The following is a 19,813-nucleotide window of genomic DNA, read 5'->3' as shown; positions in this document are numbered from 1 at the left end:
TTGACTTATCTGACTGTTTTGTTTCGCTTAATGCACCTTATGGCCCGAAAAATATGTATTTGACTTATTTATTTGGCACACTGCAGTTTCATGTTGCAAAGCACCTCTTTTTAACTTTTGTGGATATTATACATGGTTCTGCTCAGGATATGTCAGCCCTTTTTTCACTGGAAATGCCTTTTGGTTAAACTGTCAGCAAGGAATTTGCATTTGCACTGTTAAATTTTTATATAGCTTTAATGCACATAAAAAACAGCTGCTTGTTTAAATGAAAAGAAATTGATGGGGTTTTTTTGCACTAATAAAGTTTTGGAGTTGTAAAGTATTTTGTCTCGCGTCAATTATATCGTCAGTTATATCGTGATCCCAAATTTTCAAATATATATCGTGATAAATATTTTTGGCCATACTGCCCTGCCCTACTGTGTGGGCATGTTGGTTTAATATGATTCTAAACTGCCCATAGATGTGAATATTTCTCTTCACGCCACAGCTACATCGTAACCGCAAACCTCCCTGAATGTCGTGCACTTCCCAACTACTGTGATTAGCCTGCTCAATACGGTCGATTCCTCCTGTGTATTTCCGGCCACTTTTTCACCATAGCTTTTGAATTTGTCAGAGAATAATGTCGTAATACGAGGAAAAATAATCATATATCTGACTAAAGGACTCACAAACATCAGCAAATTCCTGAAGAGAGATCGCTGGAACTATTGGAATGTTCAAAGAGGTAGAAAAACTTGAAGGACAAATATATTTGTTGCTGCTGTGATCAGTGTTCTTTTTATTTTTCAAAGAGGCAACCCAAGAGGGAAAAAATGTTGTATTTGTTTTATTTCAAACATCAAGTTCACAACACATAATGCACTAACACAAGAATATATGCTGGCAACAATTTGTGTCAGTTTTGTTGGTTGTGTCACAAGCCCTAGGAAGATTCCCCGCAGAGGTCTAAAGCAGCCCTTAGTCCTTAGACTTGTGACCTGTTCAGGGTGTACTCTACCTCTTCCTGATAGACTCCATCCTCTCTGGTTTGGATAACCGGAAGAGAATGAATGGATGACTGGACAAGATAAGAAGAACTCTTAAAACTTGATTGGGGAGTTAAAGGCTGCACCAATACATAGTGTTTATGAAAAGTAGCCAAGAAAGCTATGTGTTTTGCATAGGTTTATAAGCTAGAGGACTAGTGTTACTCTCATTTTCAAATGGTAAATATAAACCAACAACTAGTGCCCAGTTAGCTTGCTTAAGCACTGGGATGGGACCCAACCACAAAGAGCTGGCTGTCTCTGCCCAAAGGCGGCAGAATGTGCAGGCACCTGTACAGCTTCTTATCCAGCATATTATACTTTGTTTGTGAAAAGTATAAAAGCAACAGTTACTAAAAACAGGAAATTATATCACATAAACCTTTGCATGACAGTATTTGTATTAATAGAAAGTGTTAATTAGCAAGCTTTAAACACGATGCTGCTGTGTTTGTTTTTCTCTACCTGTTTCAATGTGTTTTCCAATCCTTATGCAAACTAAATACAAGCATTTATTTAGCTGTTTAACCCTGAAGAGAAAAGAGAAGTACATTTCCTGAAATGTAAAAGTGTGCTTTTCACTGTTTTCGACAACTTGTCTCCTTGTTGTGTTCCTGTATTATTGATCATGAGGTCATTCTAAGGGCCGCATTTTTAAATCTCTGCCCCCGCCATGGCCGCCCGAATCAAAATGTCCCGGACATAATTTTTAAAACATTTGTCTACATCTTTATTGAATTTCTCGACCTGTGCATGTCAAGCTCTCTTCAGTACCAAGGTCTGCGTTTTTAGAATTTGCAGGTTTTCTGTGTCTGTGCTATGACTCAGATCCAGACAAACTTTACAAAGAGTTAACAGCGAACCAGAAGGCTGAAAGACCAAAATCTGGCCTACATTGACTCCTTCAGCAAATGGTAAATGGTAAATGGTCTTTATTTGTAAAGCGCTTTACACATCCAATCATCCACCCATTCACACACACATTCACACACTGGTGATGGCAAGCTACGTTGTAGCCACAGCCACCCTGGGGCGCACTGACAGAGGCGAGGCTGCCGGACACTGGCGCCACCGGGCCTCTGAAGGATTAAAGTGATTTGGAAAAAAAAATTAAAATCAATTGCTGACATCTGGAGAAACTCATAGGAGGTAAAAACAGGAGGGTATACATCAAAAGGAGCAAAACATCGACGGCAGAAAAGTTTAGGAACGGGAGCGAGAGCGGCTGTGACGGGGTGAGTAGCGGGGGAAAAAAAGAGAAAGCATAAAGGCTCTAAAGTGAATTGAGAGATCAGTGGCACAAGATATAAAATATTGTACATAGTGAATCACCTTCAAAGACAAAGAGGAAAACATGCACGCATACCTTCAGTGTGCCGGCACACCTCCATGTGAGTAAATATAAAGTGGATTAGTAGAATTAAGTTTCCTGGAGGAGCATTTGGCAGGCTGAGTAGGAGAAACAGGTGCTTCTGTTTAGAGGTAGATGAAGAAGGAACCACTCCAAAAGCCTCCTCTGTTTTCCTGCTTTCCCCTTCCCCAACAGTAAACATTAATTATCCTGACTCTCTAACAGGTAGGAATTTATAAAGAAGTACTGCACGTCGAATGCTTAGCAGTTATGGAGCCCGTCCTGCACCACCTGCCCGACTCCAGATACATCAGCATTTTCTCTTGCCATTCCCTGGGCTTTTTCTCCTGGGTCTCTGACAGCGATCAGGGGAGTTGTAGCGTCGCTGAGCTGAACAGTGCTGACAAAGCCAAAAGGCTCTGCACTTCAGGCTCCGGAGTGGCTGGATCGATGTAGTGCCATCACTGTGGCCTGGGGGAACGGCTGCCACCATCCTTCATACTGCACTGGATGTCCTCATCTGCTTCTCTGTCACCTCTGCGCCTGCAGCACGCCGGCGAGATTTACGCGAAGCAGACAGCCCAAATTCAGGCATACGTTATAGGTTAGCGAGTTACAGCGCATAACACAACGCTATTTGGCCAGCTCGGATAGGCTCTGCGTCTGAGACGTTCATCATTTGGAAAGTTTAACACCTACACTGACAAATAGATGCTGGCAAGAGAGTCAGACTCAGTTTGGATTTGGCATGAAAGTAAAGCTCAGCAATTAATTTGGTATTTTAAAGCCCGAAGCTGCGATTGCAGTACGGCTGACTCCTCCACCGCAGACCTCGTTTACATAGTGATTTGCAAGTCTAAATATACTTTTCGCACTCACAATTATTGCTTGATATTGTTGTATTATCGCAGCACTTAATTTCACCTTGAAAGTTTGCGAGAATGGGCAATGTTTGTAAACACGGCAAACGGGGGGAGGGGGAGGCAGATAAACAGAACAAGACTATCCAGGTGATAATTACAGCAGCGTATGTCGGCATAATGAAGACCCGCGCCTTCTACACAGCTTCCTCTGGATCCGTGTTTTAAGTCTGCGTTGCTTTTCTTTGACTCGAGACCTGTGGCAAGAAAATGGGATAATCATGATAGCTGAATAAAGAAAACTGACCACGGACTGAAATGAAAGGAAACCTTATTCTTCCTTGCTTTCAGTGCTGTTAAACTGCTAATTTAATTTTGCTGCTTTGAGAGACGGGTCCTTAGTGTGCTTTTGTGTTGTGTATTCAGAGCTGCTCTGTCTGGTTGGGTTTTACATCCTCGAGCTTTAGCTAGTGAAAACAAAATCTATCCAACTTCTCCAGGGGCCCCAGAGTAAATTTTAGAAGTGGTTTGCCAGTCTGGCAACCAGCCATCAGCTTTTGGTTGCCAAACAACAGAATGAATGGTGCATATTAATTGTAATAGGAACGATTATTGTTCTGTGTAATTATAGCCAATATTTAATTAATGGAAAATGATACCAGGATAATTAAAACATATTTTACTTAATATCTTACTTAGAGAGCTTTCTGAATCTCTAATCTTGTGTCCTGCTGCTTTTCTTTGTTTTTTAAAAAGACGTGTTTTCAGCATTTTTAAACCGACAATAAATCAAGAAGACTCCACGCTGGAATTTTTCAGAGTAATGTATCAATTTGTGAAAAATGAAATTAGAATTTCATTTATAAATTCAAATTAAAAAACAGTTACCTGCTTCGGAGATGGATTAAATTTAAATTTTGTCAAGCACATCAAGTAAGAAATAGCAAGATTTTTTCTTTTTTTTTTTTATCTTTTTGGATAATGTAGTAAACGATTCTGTTGAAAATGTAGCTTCATTCATTCAATTTTTCATCTGGTGAACTGACCGCTTCTGTCTGCGGTTCATCAACACTGCCTTGCCTCCCATGTGAACATCTTTTTATGTTCAAACAGAGCTGCCTCCACAGGTTTTTTCTTTGTTTTGTTTGTAAGAGTGATAATCCATCAAACAGCAGCACTCTTGAATGCTTAGGCAGAAGATGTACTAAGTGAAATGATACTGAGGATTTCTCAAGAAAATTGTCAATAAAGCCAAACAGTGGCTTTGATATGCTAGGTACAACTCTGAAGGTTCAGTCAGGAGCAGATAATGGACTCGGCTTATAGCTGCAGAGTACATAAACAGATAAAACATGTCCACGGTATGACCTACTTACAGCTATGCTGCACGTGCAGCTCCTGACTCTCAGGAACGTACAAAATCTACTTGGGATGTCACAGCACTTACAAATTTCTAATAAATAAATAAATAAATATGACATTACTGTGTTTTTCCAGTACGGTGCGTGCTGAAAGCTCACTACCACTGATAGTGAGCGTTCAAGACAACAACAGCACAGCAGTGATGCAGTTGGTGGTTTTGCAAAAAACAGGGGAAAAAAAGATTTTTGATATTTGAACTTAACAATAAAAGAAAATCAGTATTTTGTACACACACTGTTGTTGGACGGGGCCGCCCACAGGCATTTACAAATGCCAAAGTATATTTGGCAACCTCTTTTAGTATTTCATTTTTTTTCATCCGTCCAAGAGAAACGCTCCATCCAAGATCGATTTGAAATGCCCTGCTTGTTTTCAAAGTTTAGGAACGGCTAAACATCCAGTCAGCAGGCTGACTGGGACACATCGGATCCCCTTAAAAATTAGGGTCCAGTTTTGAATTTTGGTAAATGCCTCCATATATCAGTGAGCTACTAAAAACATCCATCTCTGAGGTCTGTTAGATCCGTGTTAAAGACAAAAGCTGTCTGTGCTTTTGAGGCTGTGACGCCAAACTGGACCTAAGATCCGTGGACACACATGAAACCAAAGGCTAGATTTTATTTAGTTTTATCTATTCGTACTATTTTAATTGTTGTTTACCAGTTTCAGTATTGTAAAGCGCTTTGTGAATTTTGTCCTTGAAAAGCTCAACACTGCATAAGTAAACAGTACTTACTTCTTGTCATTCATCTGCCTCTTTAGAGAGTCTCATCTTGCAGCTGGAGACTCTGGAGGTCCCTTGTGAGCCAAGCAACTTCTCACACGATGGCTTATTTATAAAAATGTAGTTTTATTGTTATATTTTTGCTATTGGGTTTACTGTAAAGTATTTTTTTGTTTCATGGGTCAGATACATTCAGCCCTAATTTTCCATAAAGCTCATTGCAGTAACCGAACGTGCATAAGTAGGAATATAACCGCATCTCCAACAAGCACCGGTAGAGCTGCTCTTTTTCTGCTGCGAATGGCCAATCCTGAAGCAGATTTTTGATGACAGCCAAAAGCGCGCTCAAAGGCAGGCATAGCCCACATCCTATATGGTGAGCTGCTTAAGAAGAGCAATTAAGCCTATACCCATTACTTGTGTGATAACGCATATACCCATTCTCACCTGATAACCTAAACAGCCTGATTCTTTAATGATTAATGACTTGTCTCCAGCTAATGTTTTTTTATCACAAGGTCATGAGTGATGTATTATCAGTTAATGAGAAATACAGAAATGTCTAGTGCGAGAGAGGCGGGGGAGGAGGTAAACACACGCACTGAGACACTCTCATTTGACCTTTCAGACGAGTTTTTTTCTGACCTGCGGCGAGTTGTCCTGCAGTGATAAGAATAATGGTTTTGGCGCCATGGTCCGGGGAGACCGACCTCCCATTCCACCCTAGTAGATAGTTGAACAGAGAGGTTCATCTTTTTCCTATTGTGCCTTCTACATCTATAGCAGACAACGAGGCTTAATACTGGCCACCTAAGGGACACCTCTTATGCTCATATTAAGGACCACTGCAGATCTCTGATAACTGTCACTAGGGGACCTATATGGGAAATGCTGGAGGAAAAAAAGACACTTGGCTACATTATTTATAAATCATGCAGCAGAAAAATGTAGTACAGACTTAACAGGAAAAAGTACTTTTATGGCTGGATTGTACCATTCTTGTGATGGGATTTTGAGACATGTTGACTTTCTCTAGTGGGGGAAAAAAAGGCGCAGTAGGAGTCTACTGATATCCTTCATTATTTAATTTCACTTTAGGTCAGAGCTTCACTTCAAGCAATGAATGAGTGCGAAAGAGTCCTTGTTGAAACTCTCCCGTCACTATCTCTGTGATCTCCGCATTTATTGCACAGCGTTGGGCTGTGCGGGACATCAAACGTTTTAAAGAGGAAAGTGGAAAATGTTAGGTGCAAATGTATTAGTCGTGTTTTTAATTGATTTTTCTGGAACAGGCCAGGGTGACTTCAAAGCAAATAGCTGTTGAAAGAAACTTACATTTTAAAGGAAGGCTGTGCTCTGGAAGATTCAAGCATTTTTTTTTTTATTCGAGTACATATGCAAATCCAAGCTCAAACTGGGACTGTGTAAATGTTGATTACACAGGATAAAATACTTTAGCTACAGTGTGGTTAGTCATAAATGCTTGCTTTTATCATCCACCGCGCTATTTACAAGGCAGCGTACTGTATATTTGCTGCTGGCTTTCATTTAAAGCGCGAGATAGTAATTTTATATTAACAATGGATGAAATGAGTGTGTACGGCGATGTCGCTCAAAGTGACAAACCCTCAAAGAAAGTCAACCATCTCTGCAGCTTCCCTCGCTTCTGTGGTGTGTTTTATTCTTTCAGCCTGTTGCTTTTGGTTTTGCAGTCAGCAGCTGTATTGTCTTTGTTCCTGCTCTTTTGCTGCTCTGTTGTTCTCATAAGCAGCGTTCCCAGCATACACTCAATTGGCAGCTGTGTTTGCTAACACAGTCTTACTAACTAATTGCACGCTAATTTCTCCTTACAAAATGCCAGAAAGATCAATACTGTTACTTTAACAAAGTAGATTATTGACTAACTGATAGATTTACTTACAGTCTGTGTGTGTTTGTGTGTTTTTTTCAAAAATTCCTTTATATTTATTTATTTCCGTGTTAACTTTACTGGTCTTAACTCGAGTATGCCTTTAGAAACACTGTTCCTAGGAATCAGCTTTGTTGGTTTGACATTAAACGTAAAATGGTTTCTCTTTGAGCCTGAAGCTCAAGGCTTTGATTCCTGTTTTGACTTTAACTCTGAGGCTTATGGCACAGTGTTACTGGCTGAAAAAGCAATTATCTCAATAATGACAACATTAGCACCCAGCTCACAGCAATTTGCTCTTATAGTCCACGTGTCTGTGATCAGGGACATTTACTTTGCAGGCTCGGTTAAAACCAGAACCCACATTTGTTTGCTGGTTGACCAAAAGGATACTTATTATTCAATTTTCGTGCACCAGAATCGACATAAGCTTTTCAAACACAAGTAAACCCACTGAAAAAAGGCAGCTGACGTCCGTACTATTGCCAGGGAAAAATTAGTTTTTCCGATTTCACAAACTTTTTCCAAAGCCGTGCTGCGTTATGTGTCATTAATAGATATTATTGGCTTCTCCACCCTGTGTTGGGCAGGTGTCAGGTGTTTCACAGTGTCTGTGTGCACTGAAAAATGTCACAGTGTGGATATAAATTCACACAGCTCACAGACAGCTGCCTACCACGGTTACATACCATCGCTCTTGAAAAAATGGCCAAAATTAGCATGTCCACCAAGGCGACGCGATGAGTTATTTTCCTTTGGAAAGACAAAGGGAAGATGTAAAGTGGGTGTTACATTTTTTTGTTTGTTTGTTTTTATTAAACATAAAACAGGCTTTAGTTTCACAGTCGGTGGAATGACCTTCTCCAGTTTCATGTAGTAGCTGAACAATTATTTCATCATCTTAGGCTCTATGTTTCCATCACTCCTTAGATCGAATGAGGTGAAAGCTACCTGCTTTTGTAATGGCAAAGATCTTTCTTTCAACAGAAAGTACACGACGTAGCATGGCAGCTACGATGGCAGTCAGCGTAGCTAACTTTTGAAAGGGTCTTGATCTCCTTGTCTGAATATTTCCTCCCTGGTCACAGGAGCAGCAGACTAATGGCTGGCCGTGACCTATCGTTTGCCCCTAAGGGCTTTGGAGTAGGAAACAGGATTAGAGAGAAATGGATGAGAGCTGTGGATAATGAAGGAGATCTGTCTTAAGTCTAATCATTGGCTTTAAAAGGCATGATCTGTTGTAGAGTGAGGGTGCAGAGAGAAGATAAGAGCAGAGTTTCTTCTTGTGATTACACCCTTTTTTTTTTAACCACAATTGAACATCCAGCACGTTCCCATTGAAAGCTGCTCCATGTGCTGTTTTATTCAGTCTAAGCGAAACACCTTCTCCTTTAATTTACATAAATGTGGTGAAAGTGTAGTTTCGGTAGACTTGGATGAGACACCTCATTATTGAGATGTACTGATACACCTTTTATCACACAAATTTACTGTTGCCTTTTCCTCTGGCCTCCATTCCCTAAAATTAGTCTGTCAGGCCTAACAGAGATTTCTGTTTCTTTCTAAGTGTATATTTGTAATGCTAATTAGGGCAGTTGTAGGGAATCAAATCAAGATGCTGAACACAGCAGCTAAACAATCACCAGGGAAGGATGCAAACACTTTTATGCTAATAAAGGGGGGAAAAGATGGAGAGAGAGAGAGAAAAGGACCCAGAGAGAAGAAATGGCTGCTGATCGCCTCAGTCAGCGGTTGAGGGTGGAGAGAGAGAGATGAGAGGGAGAGAGAGAAAATGAAAGAACATTAAAAAAAAAGGTAGAGAATTAAAAGCTGATTACCTGGTGAGTCTTTGGCTTCTATGGGGACTGAAAAGGGGGGTTGGGAGTGGATGAGGTGAGTGGGGGCTTGTGCAGAGGTAGTTATATTATTTATTTTAAAAAGGTGCTTGAAGGTAAACTGGCTAAAGACCAGTTAAAACTAACCAGATAAGAGATGCCACAGTTACATAGATAGATATTATTTCACAAAGAAAGACAAAACTTCTTTGAGGATTTCATTATAGTGGTTATCCGGTTGAGTGAGGAGCACTGATATTTCCCAGAAGCCTCTTCTTTCCCCACGATCCTTGCCCCTAGTTTGCTCACATTTCCTTCTTTGTCACTAGCCCAGCTGAGGTTCCACTGCCTTTACTTTTGGCTATGTGCAATTATTATATTGTACCGGGAGATAACAGACGCTATGTAGCCTTGAGGCACTTTCTTCACTTCACCTCCTTAAAAGCGATATTGCTGTGATAAAGCATGGCTCTTTCTCTGCTCACGCTAAATCGAAAGGAAAGCCTTGAAGGCGAGGTCTGGTGAGTGGGAGCTAGATGAAAGAAATAAAAGAAAGAATCGGTTGATATGTTTGTGCAGCTTGCTGCGGTTCAAAAAGGAACATTTCTCATTACCATAACACTCTGGTAAGGGCCAATAGCTCAATCGGGGGAAGTTTTTTAGGCGCTGTTTGTTGCCTTGATGCAAGTTTTCTGCAGACGGTAGATTGACTGGGAGACAGATTTCATGGACTTGGTCTGATCTGAAATTACTGGGACGCTACTGATGAGATGGTCAGCCAAAAGGCGTGCAAAAACTAAAGACATAAATAAAAAATTGAAGATAGTGTGTGCTCATTAAAGTTCACAACAGTGTGAAATTTAAACATCTGCCCAACCTTAGTTAGACGCCTGGCTGCTAAAAAATTTCTACCTGAAGAAACTGAAACAGTAATTCCCAAGAAGGAAACCAGGAAAGGCACAAAAAGTGTTTCCTGGTGTGTGTAGACATCAAAGTTGATGTGGGAAAAAGAATTAAAGACCAGTAAAAACAAAGAAAGAAAGACAAGAAGTAGCTGATCCTAACATCTTGATGCATGCTCAATCATCCAGGTAAGTAAATCCCAAAAGGTTTATTCTGTTCAGAGTTCAGATGAACAGAATCAACCTTTTTGGGGTAGCTGATTGTAACGCTCAAGATAAGAAATGCACTAAAGCCACTAAACATCTGTGGCATCCATAATCTGTTGAATAAAGCCAAGAAATTAGACTGTAAGTGACATCCAGCAGTCACTAAAGCAAATTTTACTAAATAGGAATCAATCTATTTATTTATCCCCAGAACTTATTATATTTCTGTGTTTAGTCTAAATATGCTAAGCATTTAAAACTATCTATGATAACTAGGCAGTTCAGAAATATCTGGACCTTTTTTTGTTTCTGGTGAAACCCAGCAGGGACAGACTTGCTAGTTAGTGGCGGGTAGAAATGGGAGTGGTTGGGCTCACTAACACAGAGAGCCAGACAACCACATTCACACCTGTGGTCAATTCAGAATCGCCAATTAACCTAATAAGCACGTCTTTGGACTGTGGGAGTACCCGGAGAGAACCCACAGAGGGTGGCACAATGGTGCAGTGGTTAGCACTGTCACCTCACAGTAATGGCTAAAAATCCACTGGCCTGCTGGGACCTTTCTGTGTGGACACTGCAGTAATAATTACTGTCATTTTTAGCAGTGGTAGCAGTATTTAGTTTAGAGGCAGCTCTACTTGTGTTTGTAGAGACTGAACAATTTCAGCTAAGAAAATATTGGTGAATCGTGGATTTCTGAAACAGTTTATGCACAGGTTTATATATATGCACTGCTTGAGAATGCGGTCGGCACAGTGTTGACGACACCAGCAACCTGGCATCATTTTATTTTTTATTTTTTATCTTGGCATAACCATTGAAAGGGTTAATTCCAGTACACCTCTGGAGACTTACTGGTGCCCCCTAGCTGCAGCATGCTTAGATAATACCAAATGCACAAACAAAACCCCACATACACACACGTCTCCACAGTGGAGAAAAGCTCCTGGGCTGAATGGTGGTGTATTAATCACACTGACGCCTGGCACTGCGATCTGTGACCCAGTCTTTTAATTGCATCCGCTCTGCTTTGCTCTCACTCTCCCTCTTTATCTTGCCTTTTTCCCCTTTCTCATTCCTCAAGCCTCCTCATGCCTGTGCCCATGAGAGGAGACTAATGCAAAGATAAGAGGAAGGGCTGCGGATGTGCAAAAGCTCAATGCTGTAGCTAGAGTTCACCCTGCCAAAACTCACCGGACAACAAATGTAGCAGCACTTTGACATGCTGGGATATAAGCGGTTAGCCTCGCTTTGCAATGAAGCAGAGTGGGGGCTACCCGCTTAATATGTTAACGTGCAAGCGAGGCGGTGTTTGGAGAAAACAGATATCTGTGAGGAAACCTCCATCATCATTGAAACAGCGCAGAGCAGGTGGCCCACACAGCACCCAGATTGGATGTGTGGTTGCATGACCGACAGAGCTGCATTAAAAACACAGCCTGTATTGTGACAGGCCTTCTTTTACATCTGTTTCTCCACACCTGTGGGAAGTGGGAGGTTACAGAAGATAAGCAAAGGTGTAGTGGTAGTGGTGGTGGGAGGGGAAGGGAGCAGGGCGGGCGGGGTCGTGGGCGGAATTTTTGGCCACGGAGATGAGACGGTGCGCTCTGAATGAAACAAGGTTTGTTTCAGCTCCCTAAGAGCAGCAGTGGCAGATAACAGGGATGCCGTGTTTAAAGAGTGAAACATGAGCACAGGCACAAATACAGGTTGACAGCACCTGCTCTTCCCACGCACACACGTTCACACCTTTGCGGGACACAGTCAACGACACCCATACCCATTTATGCATCAGCGGTAATAATCGTATATGCAAAGAGCTCATGTCGCACACTCCCACTCCAATGTCCCTCTTCTCTCTCACTCTGTCTCTTTATCTCTCTCACGCTGGCTCCCTTTCACGCATAAGCACACACCGCGACACACACACTTGAGTCGCTGTGGTTTCCTTTTGTGAGAGCGAGCTGTCAGAGGGAACTGTGTGGGCTTTTGTTAAAACAGAGAACTGCAGAGGCAGAGAAATTCATTTCCAACTGCGGCAGGAAAAAAAAAAACGAAGCCTTTTCAGGAAAGTCACATTGTACCTGCAGTGTTTTAAAAACAGCAGCATGTAAATTGAATTAGTTATAAGCATTCCTGTGGGGGCACGGTGGGCTGGATTTCAAAAAGAGTTTCGAGGGTTGTGTTGTACGGCATGGGGCGCCTCAGGTTTTTGAGTACAGATGTACAAGATGCTTCACTTTAGGGATAAATCACCACATCAGAAAATATATTTTGCATCTTTACTTGCCAATCATGTCGGTTCCACTGCAGATACTTTACCGCCCACTGAACGATGTAAACTTTTCTCATTCTCTGAATCTTGTAGGTGGAGGGAATATTACAACTCAGATTTTTCTCTAGTAACTTACTCTGGATGGATATAATTTAGCTATTAGGTAAATACCTTAGTAGTTCAGTCTTTCTCTTTTGTGTATACATATATATATATTTAACTTACGCTGGAGGATTACATGCACCTCTGTGGGTTGTTTCAATAAAAGTTTCCCTATGAGAACAATTAAAATTGCTCAGCAGTCAAGCCGAAAACAAGGCTATTTCTCTTAGGTGCTGAGAGCTGACCTTTTAGGGATGAAGTGTGTTTTTCTTTTCCTTCTGAGGCCATTGGTATCAGCAGTGGATTCTTATGTGGAATTTAAAGGCACAATCTCTTAGCTGGCAGTTTAAGCCTCTTGAATTTCATTTCACAGAGGCGCATTAAACGCGGTTTATCATTAAAAGTGTAATTAGTTTATTGCAAGTGTCTCTGCTTTATCAGCCTACTTGAAAACAAATGCTCAGCGATCTTTGCATTTATACCTTTTGCTTTGCTGGCAATTAAAAATAAATTGAGCTATCACTTCAAATGAAGTTTTGCACTTTTGCCAAAATTAAAAGTCACGAAATTCAGCTCATAAACACATGGCCTATTTGGTCACTCACAGCGAGCACATGAAATTTAAGCTACATAGGCCTTCTTCTTCTTTTTCTTTGAGCTGAAATTATTATTTTTTTGGCATGCTTTTCAACTCCGTGCATACAGTATGTTCCGTGTTTTTACCAGTGTTCGTTTACTCATCAGTGGGCTCTGTGCTCCTGTCTATCACAGCCTCAGCCTGGCAAAAATACTGTTATTTGCAAATTGAGTGGGTGGCGTTGATTTTCCTGTTGGCTTGAGGAAAACAGTGGGGTACCAGAGGGAGTGTTTACTTAGCACTCTGCCATGACTGTGATGAACAGCACCTTAACAAAAGCAGAACCATATGCTCAGTCTGGGCCTATTTACTAGCTTTACACACAGCAGACCAAACTGTCAAGTAGGTCTCAGGTGACACAGATGAGATTTTCTTTAGAGTAAAAGTGTAAGTGTGTACATTGGGGTATTTTACAGTATGTTGCAGTCAGGCCCATCTATTATGCACGATGCATTTGTTGCCAGTGGCCTATTTTTTGATGCTCTTGCAAATCTGTATTTATTACAAGCACAGCACAGATCAAATCAGGAGCAAACGCTGTGAATATGGGCTGAGGCGTGCAGATTAAAAGCAACAGACAATAGAATAATAAAAGTTCTTCCATAAAAGCACGTCTATAAAAGACTCTAGAAAATGATCATTAAAGTCATAATTACTTGTAAACCCGACTATCAAGTTTGTAAATGCTAAATTCGCACTGACGCGACCTTTATTGTGATTTATTTATTTTTTTGCACCTCCTTTTAGCTCTGTTGTTTCTTTCCCCATTCTCTCAGCTCACTTTAACAATGGTAATAACTGTCCCACCAGGGTGCCCATTTTTATGTCTGGCTGGGCTATTGGCACAGACTGGCTGTCCCTCGTTGCGTCGGGGGAGAAAGTACCTCAGTCTGCGGGGAATACAAGAAGGGAGTGGAGGATGGATGAAGAGTGAGAGGAGGTTCAGCGAAGAGGAAATAAGAACAATGAGAAAAGGCGAATGGGGAGCTGTGACACTGGACTGCAGGGGAGCGCAGGAGGGAGGAGACAGTGACAGGATGTGAGGGGAGGCATTCACGGTCGACAGGTGAACACGGTGTAGGCGGTTGCATGTGGATGCGCAGAGTGACCTGCCATCCGCATTATGCGCATGTAATGTTTCCATACAAGAGTTGGATTGGGCTCCTCTGCGGGATTGCGGTAGAGCTACAAGCAGGAAGAGACAAAGAGCATAAGTGCCTGTGTGTGTGTGAGCGAGTGAGTGTTTGAGTGGAGGACTCAGCGGTCGGTGGTCACGGCTGCTTGCCTGCTCTGTTTTACCCATTTCTGTGCTGCACCCGCTCTGCTGGACAGCATGTTGTCTGCCATGCGAGTCCAGAGAAAAGCAGCTGAGCACAATGACACCAACTTCAGCAGCCTGCCAAACATCTCTGTGGATGCCCTAAAATATACGGGAGGCACAATTTGTGCACATGCACTCAGAGAAGCTTACATGGGGATGCACGGCGTAACGTTTTCGCACAGAAAGCCAACAGAAAAAGAAAAGAGAAGCGAACCCACTGTACAGATGGCAAACATACACAACCTTGAGCGTGTGGTTATCACCCCTGATGTAGAGGGAAGCAAGGCAAAGTACAAGTACAAGGACTCATATACACAGAGAGAAAAACAGGGCAATTGAAGCAACAGATCTTTGAATCAGAGGGTTGTTACTGTAACCAGCAAGGCAGAAAAATTGTCCCTTTCCTGCAGTTTTCCTTTGCTCGCTGATTTGCAGCTCCTGTGTTGGGGCTGTTTGAAGCGGCGCTACCAGATGTCCAACAGAGTCTAACAGAGTGCATTAGCCAAAACCCATCAGTGTCATTGCCCATTTGTGTTGTGCATTAATATAGTCGTCCCGGCCCTCTGTCTCCTCCACTCAACCCCGGTGCTCCACATAAGCTGATCATGTGATGGCGTCTAAAATCAGCATTGCTTGCGTCTGCTGTAAATATGTAGGTTTTCTTTAATTAATAGTGGTTCAGGGTCATCAAACTAAGAAAACAGCTTCGAGCCTCTTTTATATTTATTTGTCTAGAGTCCAATTTTTCATACAAAGGGATGCTGCTGTTTTCCGAGCGTAAAATGACAAAGTAAATTACACGCAACATTAACTCTTTTTGTCTTAAAAACTAACGATTTCTTTTAGGAGCTGTGAGAACTGCTCCGATTGGGGGTTTATTTTCTTTATTTTGCTAAATATCTCCATCTTCCTTTTTCTTGCATGCCACAGTATCTTCCTCTCCCCCCCTTCTGCTTTTATGATACAATCTCTCCCTCTCTCTCTCTCAGTCAGCCACACATACACACACACTGAGTTTCCCTATCACTATCTAGTTGCAGCGTTGTCTCTTTGCTGCCGCTTTCATCTCTATTTTAACAGCGTGGCAGATCAGATCCCACCACCTGATTTGAATGTGCTTTGTGAACAGGAATTTTAATGAATAGAAAACCGTTTATGAATATCTCCACACTTAGTAGATGTGTCAGGAATCAGGGTCATAGTTCCAGCCCCAAGCGGGTACACAGCGGTGAATGGTAAACTGAGAGTTGGCCCGATGCCCCCGAAAAAGAATCAAAGATACAGCTCTAATAGTGTTCCACAATGGCAGTGCCTCACAGACCACATGTGTGTTCCCATGCCAACTGGCACCACCACAGCAGCACAAAAGGCAGCAGATTCAGGCAGACCCTTAGAGACCTCAGCGGTTTTATTGCATTAACATCAAAATTAATATATGCACCAGCTGAGGACATACATTCTCACACTAGCTGCACTTTGAAGTTACTCCTACGTGCACGCACACACAGGAGCGCACGCACGCACCCTCCGCAAATTCATAAGCGGTGCCTTGCGCTGCTCGCGTCCTTAAGCCTCTCTCTTCTCCAGCTGCACCACAAGAGACCTGTCTAAGTGACAACAATTAGCCTGCTCAGTTCAAGCTAATTGAAGTCATTTACATAATACATGTCTGCCATCACAATTCATCTGTGCACAATTCAAGCAGGTCTGTGTCATATTGTCACAACCTGATGTTAAATATCCCCTGCATTGATAAATGATCCCTAAAGCGAGGCAATCATTTCGAACAAAGCTTATCAGTCTCATAAGAACGTTCTCTACTGGTGTGTGTGTGTGTGTGTGTTTTTAATGAAAATATGGATCGCATTTGCCAACGTAGACAGATGCACACATTGTCAAAACTGTGTTTACCGTCCGTTCCATTACGCATGCAATTACTCAGAGGTTGAAAACAAGCGGCCTCATTTGTGTGATGCTAAGCTGCAGTGGCTGAGTAGATCTCATGCTTTATTAGCCTGTTGTTTGGGAGCTGCTTTTGACAGGAAGCTGGGCGATAAATTAAATAGATGGCTTGATAAAAAGCTTGCTGTGCAGAATTCTTCATGCTGGATTTTTGAGAAATCGCACTGCCATTGCTCATAACAGATGATCTGTTCCCTGGGTGATTTATGAAATCAATTTGTCTTGTTATCAACAGCCAGAGTTTTGCTGATAACATCATAGCACATGCATTTCAACTCGGGGGTAAAGAGAGACAAAGGATGGCGTGCCTGTGTGTGTGAGCGCGCACACACGTGTGATAAAGTAATAGACATGTTGAAAATAATAATCAGTCATTCTCACTATTGGTGTCATTGCATCATGCTGTGAATCAAGTGGAATTGGTGCCTTGAGTGTTAATTGAATTTGGCAATGGAATGAAAGGATTTTCCAAACCGTTATGTCTGTTGGTTTCTCTTTGTGTTTTGTGTAGTATAATGGCATATTCATGTCAGCTGTCACTGGAGAATCCGCACATGCACTCAGCAACCCAGTAACATCTCTTCTCTGTGTCTCCGTCTGATCTGTGCCAAGCATTTACATATGTAAACACCCCAACATCCCATCCAGCCTCCCATAATGCACATTGGTACATTACTCTGAATGCAGGGATGGTAGCTTGTGCGTGTGCATGCAAACATAAGCTCCCTTTCTTTTGTCTCAGTGAAGCAAAACCCACCAAATGTCATTAAAGAGCCTTGCTCCACGTGAGCATTTCACTCAATCAGTCTAGTCGGCTTAATGTATCTCCACCTCATCCTCCTGTTTTCCCCCTGTAGAAGAAGAGGGAAATGCTATTTTGACATTGCGTAGTTTGGAAAAAGAATATGAATAAGAATTAGGCTCCCCTCTTCCCCATGTATTCCAGTTCAGGAACAGATAAGCAGTTTGTTTTGCCGAAGATGTCAAAGCAGGGAATCAGAAGTGACAGCAGAAGGGACGAGATATTTCAAGATACGTCTTGATGGGTGCCGGTTAATCTTTAGCCTGCCAGATGTGTCAAGGATTGGCAAACACCTTTTTTGGAGTAAATCTCACTGTGCTGCTCGCTAATTCTGTACCTCCTTTGCCTTTTCTCTGCAGTGAAGTTTGAGGACTGCCAGCGCAACAGAGAGGTCGGCTTCGTCAGCAGCGACCCCAACTTTAGCGTGCGGCCCGATGGGACTGTGTATGCCGAGCAGGAGGTGGCCAACCTGTCAGAGCCTGTCCAGTTCATGGTAACAGCCCGGGGGCTCCATGACCCACACATCTGGGAGACCACTGTTAAACTGGCCCTGGCTGGACATCCGCATCCTTCGCCATTCACAAAGGTAATAAGAATCTGCAAAGACAAATACAGGGTCATAATCTTCTATTACACTGGCTCATGAAGTGGGTTATTATCACAAGATTGCTAGCTTGACTATTGACAAAAACAAAAGAGAACGAAACAGGACAAAACAAAGGTGGAAGGTGTTGGGCTTGAGGAAACGTTTATATTTGGATGGCCCGTTTTACTTTGCTGTATTCAGTTAGCAATGCGTACTTGCTTCACCTGTAAGCTGTGAGAACCAAACAATCTGTCAGTTGCCTTAATGCCTTAATGGTGTTTTTTGTCCAGTGATTATTATTAGCAGTTATTACTTGCAAAGAGCAACATAGGGAGTGTTCCAGTGACACGCTTTTCATACTTAACAATTGATTATAATTAATGATAAGTAATGAGTTACAGCTAATTAATATCAGTTTCATAAAGTGTTCAAGTTTTTTTAGGAAGAAGGAGATCAAGCAGTGATTGAAGTGCCGACCTTCAGCTTTAATTCAAGGGGTTTTACAAAAATTTTGCATTAATTGTTCAAAAGTTACAGTCATTTTTGTATATGGTTCCCTAGCGACAGAGCCTCAAGATTAATTGGACAAGCTACCATAATTTTAAATATAAGGATTGTTTTTAAGTCTCAAACCCACGGACTCCACTACACTGTGTTTCCTCCCTGGAGATGCACTGCTAGACTTTTACTGCAGCCACCTTCACTTACTTGTTTGAGGGTCTCTGCGTTTAGTTTTGTATTTAGAGACTGAAAAGCATGCTCTTTGGGTTGACATCAGGTGACAGATCAAGAATATCCAATGTCTTTGCCTTGAGAAGCTCGGGGTTGTGTTACCTTTGCAGTGTGCTTTGGGTCATTATCCATTTGGACTGTGAAGTGCTGTCCGATCAGTTTTGCACCAGTTGGATGAACGTTAGCAGAGAGTACAGTCCTGTACACTTTACAGTTTATTCTGCTACTTCTATCAACAGCCACATCATCAGTGTTATAGCTTTGCTCCATCATGTTTGATAGGTAATGTAGTATACTTTGGATCACGACCTGTTTCTCTCATCATTCTGATACAAGTTAAACTTCATTTCATTTGTGCACAGACTTTTTTTTTTCAGAACTGAGCAGGCTCACTATCAAAGTCTACAAATCATATACCTGCCTCCTCAAGGGTGTTTTAGACTCGATAAAAGGCTATGAAGTTCTTTTTCTTGACCACAAAAATAATTCTGCGATCGTCCACTTCGGCTGCCTCCTGTTGTCTTTGAGGCCCTTATAAATACATCAGGTTTGGAAACTCTCTGATAGGTTCATTTTATTTGGGGGTTTTATTTCAGCCTAATGATGAGCTTCATACATAAATCACCACAAAAAGCTATGAAATACAAATATGGAACTTTTAGGCAACTTCAGATATTATGTCTGCTTCATTTGCCATGAAATAATAAGGGAGCAGGACCCAGCTGGCCATGAAACTGCTTAATCAGTCAATTGTACGATTAATTCTGAGCCTCTGAAAAAGGAGGATTGTGTATAAAAATGGTTGTAATTCAGAAACAGGTCATGCAAAAAAAATGTTGTTAAACCCCTCGAGTTAAAGCTGAAAGTCTGCACTTTAATCACAAAATGATTGTTTGATTTAAAACCCATTGTGGTGATGTTCAGGGGCACAACTGCAAGAATTGTGTCATTGTCCAACAAATAATGCATTTTATTGACTTAATAGCTCTGCATGTAGAGTGCTTGTGGAGAAAGTAGGTTATAAAAAAAACGAATCGTGGAAGTAAGCGCGCAACAGATGTTTAATAAACATTTCATGTAACATGTTCTGCTGCTCGTCTCATTTCAAGATTGGAGCAACAGACTTGTGAAAATTAACATGGTTGGTTC

The 19,813-nt window shown here is 41.7% G+C and overlaps 1 protein-coding gene across 2 annotated transcripts in view; it reads left to right on the top strand.

Annotated features, from left to right (window-relative positions):
* The window catches only part of cdh4 (cadherin 4, type 1, R-cadherin (retinal)), a 207,712-nt gene that overhangs the window by 115,418 nt on the left and 72,481 nt on the right, over positions 1-19,813 (top strand). For both annotated transcript variants that reach the window (XM_013269909.2, XM_005450214.3), the window contains exon 4: positions 17,706-17,932. In XM_013269909.2, coding sequence (XP_013125363.1) covers positions 17,706-17,932 — 227 coding nt within the window. The remainder of the gene's footprint in view (positions 1-17,705; positions 17,933-19,813) is intronic.

This window comes from Oreochromis niloticus, linkage group LG5 (assembly GCF_001858045.2).
Source record: "Oreochromis niloticus isolate F11D_XX linkage group LG5, O_niloticus_UMD_NMBU, whole genome shotgun sequence".
Taxonomy (NCBI): domain Eukaryota; kingdom Metazoa; phylum Chordata; class Actinopteri; order Cichliformes; family Cichlidae; genus Oreochromis; species Oreochromis niloticus.
Note: the sequence above shows the minus strand (reverse complement) of the source record. Positions and strands in the feature narration are given on the sequence as shown.